The sequence below is a fragment of the Coffea eugenioides genome, chromosome 10 (genome assembly GCF_003713205.1).
Source record: "Coffea eugenioides isolate CCC68of chromosome 10, Ceug_1.0, whole genome shotgun sequence".
NCBI lineage: Eukaryota > Viridiplantae > Streptophyta > Magnoliopsida > Gentianales > Rubiaceae > Coffea > Coffea eugenioides.
The window spans coordinates 1,044,204-1,054,294 of record NC_040044.1 but is presented as its reverse complement, the minus strand read 5'-3'; the positions used below and the strand labels follow the sequence as shown (position 1 = coordinate 1,054,294).

Below are 10,091 nucleotides of genomic sequence, written 5' to 3'. Positions count from 1 at the left end.
ATATATATATATATATTACTCCAACAAACGTGCATAAAATTAGGGTTTCTGTGATAAAAGATAGAATAAGCATGGTTGGCCTTTCGAATCCCAAGCAATCGTCAATCATGCAAATCCCGGCTGCCAACCAAATTTAAGAGTCGGCTGGCTGTCTAGAAATTGTGCGCGACTCGTTACGTTAGTCACTCTTCCTAGTATTTATTTATTTTTTGAGGTCAAAAATCACTCTTCCCAGTAAATGTACGTAGTATCATGATGGGGGGAAACGTCTCTCCATCCATCCATCTATCTCTACAGCGATATCTGTTATATATATCATCTTCCCTGCAAAATGTATGGACACGAATTAATTTTGCTTGGATTTTTCCAAGCTGCTCGTGCGCTTCGATCGTGACTAGCTTCAGATCGACTTAAGATGAAGGGTGTCAAAAAATAAATACATTTAAAAAAAAAAAAGAAAATCCCAAAAAGCAAGGACTAACAGATACCTAGTAGTGGCATAGCTTCAAGGATTTGGTAAAGCTGGTGCACATATCCAACATGATGAGTGGCGATCGAAATTATATACTATTTTGATCAAGTGTTGAACACATCGTTTTGAGGTGGATTCATAGCATTGCTATTAGTAGTATTGTTAATGTCGAGGTTTTAAATCAGTCTTGATTTTGCACCGTAATTGCAATAAAAGAATACTTGTTCCTGAAGTGCGCAATTAGTGACCAAATTCCAATGTCAAAGAGGACGTAGAAAATTGATGGTATGAATATTATTGCCATGCCGTAGGCTGGTGGGCAAGAAAACATACTTTCGGTGGTAATCCATACATCCTCCTGATCCTCTATTGTATATTTCAAGGAAGAGGATATGCAATTCCCCATCAAATCTAGAGAGACTTGATTATGTGGTCCTATTAATTACTAGTTGGTAGCAACCTATTTTCGACCATTAACTCATCTGTGGATTTCTCATTCTTACCGTTTCTGATTTCGCCTTTGAAACGTAAAATTCTTTAGGGTACAATTTTTTGGCTTAAAATCTTCTTTTGATCTTATCCGCTATTTCTTTTTAACGTCCTAATTCGCATAAAAAACTACAAAAAATTAAAGAATATCTATCTGTAATTATATATACATACTGATTAACCCCCCAAATTTAATGTTACACTGAATTATTCCCTCCACCCCACCAAATATAAAGAAGATCTGTTATGGCGTTAATATGAAAAATGGAAGGCTGCAAATAGTCCTCTCACTCTGGCCTTCTATAGCGATCGAGTGGTCTACCCGTTGCCCTCAACGCCAAGGCAGCAAGAAAGGCACTTCGATCGGCTTTCTTGTTCAGTCGAAGGAACCCTAACAACTACGACCTTTCACTTTTTTTTAAGAAAAAAAAAAATTTTATGTGACAGTAGTATTTAGTTTTTAGAACTCTTTTCCAGGTAAAACTAAAGACTATCGCAAAATGTCACAGAAATACAAAAGTCTGCAACTATTATTTAGAAGAAACAGGTAAAAATTCTGCGTACTTTCATTACATGCATGCTCAGTGGAGTTAAATTATTGCGCATGCAACAGCAGTATGAAAATTTCAACCCATCATTTTGGACTACGCTATAGGGTGTAGAAGATGTTCTCTCGTACTGTTTAAAACATGTATCCCACCTACTGAAGTTGGAACTGTAATCTTCCAGTGTCAAAGAGATATTCGCTAAGGGTATAGATGACACGCACGTAACGTTAACATTGAAAATAAGATTACATTCGCTGCCAATGGTTTCTGAAGTGTGCATATGCAAAAACACAAAGATGGAAAAGCAGACAGTTTTCTTACTTGATTTCAAAGTTGTTCAACTCTGTACTGTAGAACTTCTGGCTAGTTTTTCTCTTACCTCTGGCTCTGGTTCAGCATTTAAAACAACAAAAACAAGGAAAAAGTTGTCATTGCTAACAAAATATGATATATGTTTACTCCCTCAAACTTAAATTGATGTCTTTGTTTTTCTTAATTAAGCTAAAGATGTACAAAAAGATGGAGTAATAGTTTATCTTTGAGGGGAGTACAAATGTTATGCTACTAGTTAAAGAAGCCGACTGAACATATATACATCGCTATGTCCATCACGAGGATGGGTAAGTTTTTAAAACTTCAATTAAAAAGTACATGGGAAGTCCTCCTTTCTCTTTCTGGTAGGTAAACTATTTCAGAACATGGGATAAGGTGAAAATATTCAACTGGGGACAAATTAAGAGTGCATATATAGCTGCCTTTAGACGTAAACAATATGGATGAGAAAAAATCAAACTTTGTTTGCTTTAATATGGATTCTTGCCTTAAAGGTCATGAGTGGCTGGTAAGCTCCATTAATAATCTCAACCGATAATATATACTTGTTTAGTTTTCCCTAATTACTAAATAGCGTAGGACAATAGTTCATGTAAATTAGAAAAGTCATTTGTTTAGACTGCATACTCAGGTTCAAGATGATTGATTATTCAAGATGATGAAGGCTCTTGGGGTGAAGTTATTGAATCAGAAGCTCACCCTACTTTGAAACAGATGACCCCAAAAGAATAGTAGAAAATCTTAAATTTTTATATTTTCTCCTTCTTCTTCTTCTTTTTTTTTTTGGTAAGATTTGGAGTTCTCCTAAGACAAAAAAGGAAAAAAAATTCAATTGTCTTTTTACCACTGTCGAATTTATATAATCCAAATGAATTAGCCCAATTCATTATCAAGTTTAATATATAGCAATATGTAATAGCCAACTGCCTCTTGCTCTTGGACTGTTGGTTCGACCTTTATCTCCCACTTTGCTACTTAATTGTGATTTATTTCGATGAAAAAATTCCGTCGACTCCTCTTTCCTTTATATTAAATTAGAGTAGATTATATAAATGTTATCGTTGTGAAAAAAAAAAATCAATACGTAACATAGTCTATTGACCAAGTCCCAACAGAATGTATATACATCTGAAATAGTTCTTAGGCACATTTTTCATCAATGCCGGATTCCGTGCAATTTTCAACAAAGATGAGATAGGAAAATATTAAAGAAAAGAAGAAAAATAAAAAATAAAAACCCTGCAGGTGAGGTCATGCGGACTACGCAAGTGAATATACACGTGTATGGCAGGGATTACCGGGAGACAATTTCTGACCAGGCACATTATCGGGAGACACAGGAAACATCAACGGTCATAATCACCTCAACGGCTAAATCTTAAAAAAAATGAATCCGACGGTCCCCATCAAATTGGCGGTTGCCGCCCTACAGGCTACAGTATCCTACTAAGAACCGGGGTTACGGTAGTAAGTATCGTGGCGGTCATTGGTCTTTTTGCTCAGCCTATATTCATCCATGGCCGGCAAGACTGCTGCTGTTGTCGACATGTTAGGATGAAATTACTTTCCTATATTCAATAAAAAAGTTACCCAAGTAAATTTAAAAGAAATTGTAGAACTGAGAGAGAGAGAGAGAGAGAGAGAGAGAGAGAAATGAAACTATCATATGATGGGGTAGCCGTTGAAAGCTTGTTCTATATAACGAGGGCTTGCCTTAAAGAACTGATTCATGACTTGCTTTTTCTCTGAAATCCCAGCTAGACCCCTTCTGGGTTCTGTAGATCTCTCTTCTTTAGTCCTTACAGATATTTTATCTTCCACATACAAGACCAAGAGAGAAATTCTTGGTTTTTTCTTTGTTATTGAATCGTTAGTGCCATGGTAAAGATCAAGTTTTGGGCACTAAGAAGTCTGTCAGCTACTTTTTCAAGAGAATTTTAAGCTAGTTATATATATATATATATGCTCTAGATTATACATAAACGAAAGTATCTGTACATTCTTGTAATCCTTTTGCATTTGCATACACCGTTATTAACTGTTTGTCCTCTTGTTGTGAAAATTAGCTCTAGATTAACTTTTTTTATCTATAGATTTTCTGGCTATTGATCCGTGTTTATTTGAGATCATCCCTCAATATCTTCTTCAGCTTTAGATTCGTGCTCTTCTTAAGAAGCTCTCCTGAATCTTTGCTAATCATCTTCCATGGAGGCAATACTGTTGCATTCATCACCAGATCATCAACAACTTTCACCGTACAAATCCCACATCAAAGATACTACCCCCAAAAGAGGCACCAATCGTCCTCCTTTCATTTCAAGACCAATCTCTGAGAACTTCGCTCCGATAATGAACCTGCAAGATACTGGTCTTTTCCAGCATCCTCCGCCATTTCACCATCACCTTTCCTACTCCTACCCTCCATTTTCATTCCAACGACGACAACCACCCCTTCTCCCTCTCCCCATCTCCGCTACTACCAAACCAAATAACACTACAAATACTACTACCCAAGCCCCTCTAGCCAGAGGCCTCTCTTGCCCACCAACCACCAGAAAGGCCAATAATAAGAATGTCAGAACTCGAGACTCATCTCTAACCCCCAAGAAATCCAAAACCATTCACAAAAAGGAACAGAATTTGAAACCATTGGGACCAGACCCCCAGAATCTTCCCAAAAGTGTTCCAAAGATTTTGACTTCATTATCCGGTGATATTACCGCTATTAGTGTTAGTAGTACTAATGAGTTTAGCTCTTTTGATGCCTTGAAAGATCAGGTCGACGAGTTCTCCGGATCTGTGGCGTTCAGTGCGATCTCTCCTCCACCAAGCAGCTTGCCTTTGCCCACTTTTTCATTGAGGCCTAAGCTCAGCTGCAACGCCGAGGCTGCAGGAATAGATGCCGGAGCAACAGACAATCTTCGGCGACTTCTTCGACTTCCTTAGTCCATAACCGTAGCCTTAAGAGTCAAATAGACTACTGAGGCGGTTATTCGGTGTTCGGATACAAAAAAAAAGGTTGTAGAAAAGCTGCATGCTCTCTTTGTTGGATTGGACCCAGAGTTTCTTTTGGCTCTCCTCCTCTACCATGTCTCCCTTTCTTTTCTTTCTTTTCTTCTTGTTTACTTTTTCTCCCCCTACATATGGCTTCTGTAATTTTGTGATCACCGCCTGTATTTTTTGAGATGGGGTGCACAAGAAGCAAGCAAGACGCAAGGCCATAAATTAGGAGTTCATCAGGGTTGGTTGGTTGGTTTGTATTTCCTTTTGATTTTGTTGGAAAGTTTATGAATAATACAGCCATAATGCAAGCTTACGTCCTCTTTGTTCGCTTTGATTATGTGAAGTGGCTTTAGATTTGTGGTAGTTCAGTTTATTGTGTTTCACCTTTTCTGTTGGTTGCAATGGAAAGCATGGTGGAAATGGTTGAACTCATCAGGTTGCTGCATTTGCTGCTACTATTTGGTTTTCTGTGAACCGTGAGAAACCACAAGTTGGAGAAATGCTAGAAAGAAGCCTGTGAAAACCAAAGCTGAAACCAAACTAAGACAATTTGTTCTGTCAAAAAAAAAAAAAAAACTAAGATAATTTGCCGAATGGAGCAAGGCTTAATCTGTTTATAACAAATAATCCACTTCAAGTAATCAAATCCGAAAACCAAAAACCAATCTAAGGCAATTTGCTGAATCAAGCAAGGCTTAGTTTGGTTTTAGCGAATAATCCATATATATTATAATGGAGTAAATGAATTTCGAATTTAAATCCTCAAAAAAAAAAAAGGAATTTGGGCTGGCAGAAGAATTGTCCATTTTGGGGCATTCTGGGCCAACAACAATGAGTACCTAGATCTGAAAAAGTCTGACGCTGGACGGCTGGGACCAGCTGGTGCAAGGACGATGTCGGGTTGGACTCAAAGCAATCGAATTTTATTATGGTCTAAACTTTGAAAACTTCCAGCGGGTGGGAAATCACTAGCCTACAATAATCAACGCAAGTTTTGTTCGTTAGATGTTCCCCACCCCCCAAAAAGGAAAAAAAAAAAAAAATCTTTTTTTTTGGCAAATGTGGAGACAACAACGGGTCCCCTAGACAATTGAGCCCTTCAAACACTTTGAGGCGCTATCCCCGACACAATAAACTAAGGGCCCAATTACATTTTTTAAATTCTGTTTCTCAATTCGCAAAACTATTTCCCATATTTCAACAAAAAAAACTATTTTAGTAATGTTTTATGAACTATAACAATGAATTTTACAGACAAAAACCTTAAAAGTTTCCAATAATCTTTCACTCACTATGAACTCTCTCACTTGCTCCTCCGATCGTGGTTGTCTTGGCACTCTTGAGCAGTTGCAGAAACAGTAAACTATATCATCGTGTCATGGCAACCAATACATACTTTTTAACTGTTCGTAGATTTTGGCAAATAGAAAAGTAAGAAGAGATTAAGTATTGTATGATACATTAGAAACTCCACTTGGTGTGAATCATACTTAAAAAGTGTCATTGGCATGTCAAAAAGAAGTAAGCCTGTAAAGAATCACAAAGGTGGAAAGATAACGCCGAGACCATTCAACTTGAGATGCACAAAACAAACTCAAATTCAAACCCTTTGTTCAACGCCCTAAATCCATTTTTCTCCTGATTAACAATGGCAGGCACTTCCGCTATCCTAATTGGGCAGAGGAAGCCCTAGATTAGCTCGAATCCATCTCAACTCTCATATTCCTATCTAACAACTTCTTCAACTCACCTTCCTCCAAAAGAAAAAGCTAGAATATCACCATTACAACAACAAATAACACCCAGGATCGGTGCAGCCTTAAGGAAACAATAAGGTGACACCAGCTCGAAGCACATGCAGTTCTAGAGTTCCTGACCAATCTGTTGCAGATAAGACATGGTGGTTGATGGATAAAGGAACTTAGCTTGATCCTTACCCTTTTGCAACCGCCCAATCTTAAGTACCCAATCTACTGTTCAAGAAAGAACATGGAAAAATATTAAAAGATACCCCAGTTCCAACATGTTGAAGTCATCGTCATGTCATGAATTCTCTGTCTGTCTGCTTGCACAAACAGGGCATGTATAAAATATAGTCTGCCCTTCATCAGCAGATCTGATCTGTAGAAACAAAGTGAAATACATGACATTTATGATGTAGATTGGGTTAATATAGGTTTCACCTATCATAAACAAATTTCCAACTGTAGATGGATGAAGTTTTTCTTAAACTACCTGTCGAGCAACGTAAGACATGCCCAAGTGTTGACAGGCTTTACATTTTGCGTTGTAATCCTGGTCAACAAGGTAAACAAACACGAACAAGTGCACATTAAGCTACCATACAATGCAGGATGTTTTATGGTTCATACTGTAGACAGCACTCACCATTTGCTTTAGTTCTTTTTCTTCTTCAACTTCATCCAACGAGGATACGCCCAACTCCCTTCTAATATCCTGCAAAAACAATGGGTATTTGGGATCATGTGCAGCAGTAGCAATCAAAGGAAGAATAGTACTAGCTTTTAGATCAGTGTTTTAAAAGTCGATTGAAGTTAAAGGAACTTAGCATATCACCAGGTTAAGGAAAATTTTGCGTAATATCGAGACAAATCATATATTATCAACAATTCTCTAAGTTTCAGCATGAAATGTTTTTATTTCACAAAGACATTTGATTCAAGTTCCTGTACTTTTAGTAAGCCTGAAATTGGACATTTGGATATATGATTATCATAAGAAAACATAAGAAATCAAGCACAAGCCACAATTGAAACCAAATGCTGAATGATGCTATGTTTCAATCTGTTAGTTCTTCAAATGTTTGACATGCTGATTGGTTCTTTAACTTATCCAAGTACACTTCATTTTCATTCAACTATTAGCAAACCAGCTGACTCAACAAATTTGCTATGTTCACGGCGACATGATGCTATCCTTTGCTACTTCGATATGCCAAGGCATTCCATCACAACAAAACCCTTTCATCCCCCACCCCTTCCTTCTCTTCCGGCCAAAAGAAAACAAAAATGGTATAGGAGAACAAACACTCCTAGTTCTGCCTCTAAGTTGCAATACTTGGGGGATATGACATGTGAACAAAAGGACTTAAATCAACAAAACAAAATAGACCAGATCTCACAATAGCAAGAACCAATTGACTGAAGTGGCAAAGAAAGAAGAATGACAGAAGATAAGAAAGGTAAAGTAAAAAGCTAAGTAGTTAAGCCAAACACAACACCATCCAGTGAACAACCCAAACACCCCCCCCCCCCCCCGGGTGCTGAAAATTGAACACAGATGTACAGTAGCGAGTACATAAAACAAAAACTATGGAAGCATAAGTATCCACAGAAGACAAACAAAACAAAAAGCGCCAATAAACCTGACCAAATTTTAACTTCATACTCCTCCTTGGATGATAAAAACAGTAATCATAAGCAGGCCATATTAACACTTATGAGCACCATTTCTTCTTATGTCATCCGGATTAGATTGAACTTCTCTTTAAACAAAAAGACTATGTTCTCTTGCAGCTAATGAATGGGAATTGAGAAATATATTGGGAGTATCAGAAAAAGTTATCCCGTAATCTGAAACAACTAAAACCTTAAAAAGAGTTAGAGGATTTCAACCAGTTAATGAAGATGCTCTGAGGAAGTATTATTGAGCTTTCTAATTCCAGCAACAACATGTTTCAGAAGAGAACAAAAGAAATCCTACCTCAGCAGTAAGAGTATAGCGAATCTCCCTTTTAGCGATATCTGGAAGTAGACAACCAAGAAAACCACACGTATAACAACAGAACACCTCATTACGAGCAAAAATTCACAAAAACAGAAACAAGAAAAGCAGAAAAAGGAAAACCCATCATAGGAATCAAAATCAATTGATAAAAACAAACTTAAACTAGAAAAATACTTCCCAATAAAAAAAACAAAGATACCTTTGACACGTTTCTTGAATTTGCAGACGGGGCAGTGAGCGTACTTTGGAGAATTAAAACGCAGCATCGTTCCACACATTTCACAGAACATGAAATCCCGTTGCCGACACCCCATTATTACTGGTATTATTAATACTATTAATTATCCCTGCAATTTTATGAACAATTTCGGATTATTCCCACTTGGAGGCTTGGTGAAACAGTCTACTTCCTCTTCGAGAAGGCGGCACGGTGGCGCTGAGGAGGCAAAACCGGAGAGAGTTTCAACCAAAAACCCAAACCGGGGTTTTGCTATTTTCTGCGGGTTTGCGTCTCAAAATTTTGGCCGGGGTATTATTGGATTTTAATAGACTGACTCCAGTATCTATAGGCTGGGCCGCCCAGCAGGAGAGCCATATGTTGAATACGGCCCCAAAAAGTGTAAATAAGAAAATCTAATGTTTGTTCGAAAAAAAGAAAAGAAAATCTAATGGTTCAGTTTTTTCCTTTTTCTTTTTTTTTTTTTCCTTTGAGCAACTATCGGCTCAGTTTAGAATACAATGGTAACCTTTTTAAGATTTGATAGCACTGAAAAAATTCATTGAAACAATCTAGAGACGAATGCTATAAGCTTTGCTCTTTTTTTTTTTCCCTAATCACAAGTCTTTTTTTTTTTTTGGTAATGCAAGCGTTCGCCTTTGTTTCTAAAGATTAAAAAATTTTTTAAAAAAAATCAAATGTTGGGCTCGTCATCAAAAGCATAGCAAGAAGCCAATCCAATAACAATGCTCGCAATGTAGTTTGCTTTGAAATAACTCCACGGCCCAGTTTAGGGTGCATTTCACCCAATCCGTTTCCCCCGGCGGGCGCCTGTCATGCGGGGAAGTGATGGGCCAGCGTGTGGAGGCGAGTGTGGCTGGGTTGGGGGCTGGAGTTTACTTGTCCCGTCCCTATTACTAAATATAAATTTTTTTTTAAAAATAAATATCTATATATAATTTTATACACATATGCACATGCACATTATAATTACGTATCAATACTGTATATGCGTATTTGATTATTTTTAGTTTACTTCAATTTTCTTAACATATTGTAAGTGTTTAAAAGAATATGATGATTATAAGTTTATATTTGCCATTAAAAACAGACAAATGAATTTAAAAAAATCAAAGTGATTGATTTTACATAGAATATTTAGCTAAAAATGTAAAAAAGTGACCTACAATATTTTGTTATTGATGTATATATATATAAAAATAATATCAAAATAAAAAATATAATTACACAACTATAGGGGCACTCGTGTAAGTACGGATTG

At 37.0% G+C, this 10,091-nt stretch overlaps 2 protein-coding genes across 3 annotated transcripts; one reads left to right on the top strand and one right to left on the bottom strand.

The window, feature by feature from the left end:
* Window positions 1-3,593: 3,593 nt before the first annotated feature.
* Window positions 3,594-5,182, top strand: LOC113749335. Its single transcript, XM_027293032.1, has one exon. It carries the CDS (start codon window positions 4,048-4,050, stop codon window positions 4,786-4,788), a length of 741 nt encoding a protein of 246 aa, XP_027148833.1. The 5' UTR covers window positions 3,594-4,047; the 3' UTR covers window positions 4,789-5,182.
* A 1,137-nt stretch (window positions 5,183-6,319) lies between these two features.
* Window positions 6,320-9,112, bottom strand: LOC113749155 (DNA-directed RNA polymerase I subunit RPA12-like). Of its 2 annotated transcripts, XM_027292827.1 has the most exons (6): window positions 8,792-9,112; window positions 8,569-8,609; window positions 7,234-7,302; window positions 7,081-7,140; window positions 6,857-6,966; window positions 6,320-6,726 (listed from the first exon to the last, which is right to left on the bottom strand). In XM_027292827.1, the coding sequence occupies exons 1-5, from the start codon at window positions 8,904-8,906 to the stop codon at window positions 6,889-6,891; spliced, it is 363 nt and encodes a 120-aa protein (XP_027148628.1). In that variant the 5' UTR covers window positions 8,907-9,112; the 3' UTR covers window positions 6,320-6,726; window positions 6,857-6,888. The 2 variants fall into 2 exon arrangements, with proteins under 2 accessions (XP_027148628.1, XP_027148627.1); XM_027292826.1 differs by having other exon boundaries at window positions 6,320-6,966.
* Window positions 9,113-10,091: the final 979 nt, after the last annotated feature.

Coding starts and splice junctions, on each gene's coding strand:
- LOC113749335 (XM_027293032.1), top strand. CDS start 4,048: ATGGAGGCAATACTGTTGCATTCATCACCAGATCATCAACAACTTTCA.
- LOC113749155 (XM_027292826.1), bottom strand. CDS start 8,906: ATGGGGTGTCGGCAACGGGATTTCATGTTCTGTGAAATGTGTGGAACG. Junction 7,141..7,233: donor AAAAAGAACTAAAGCAAATG/GTGAGTGCTGTC, acceptor CTTGTTGACCAG/GATTACAACGCAAAATGTAA. Junction 6,967..7,080: donor TGTCTTACGTTGCTCGACAG/GTAGTTTAAGAA, acceptor TTGTTTCTACAG/ATCAGATCTGCTGATGAAGG.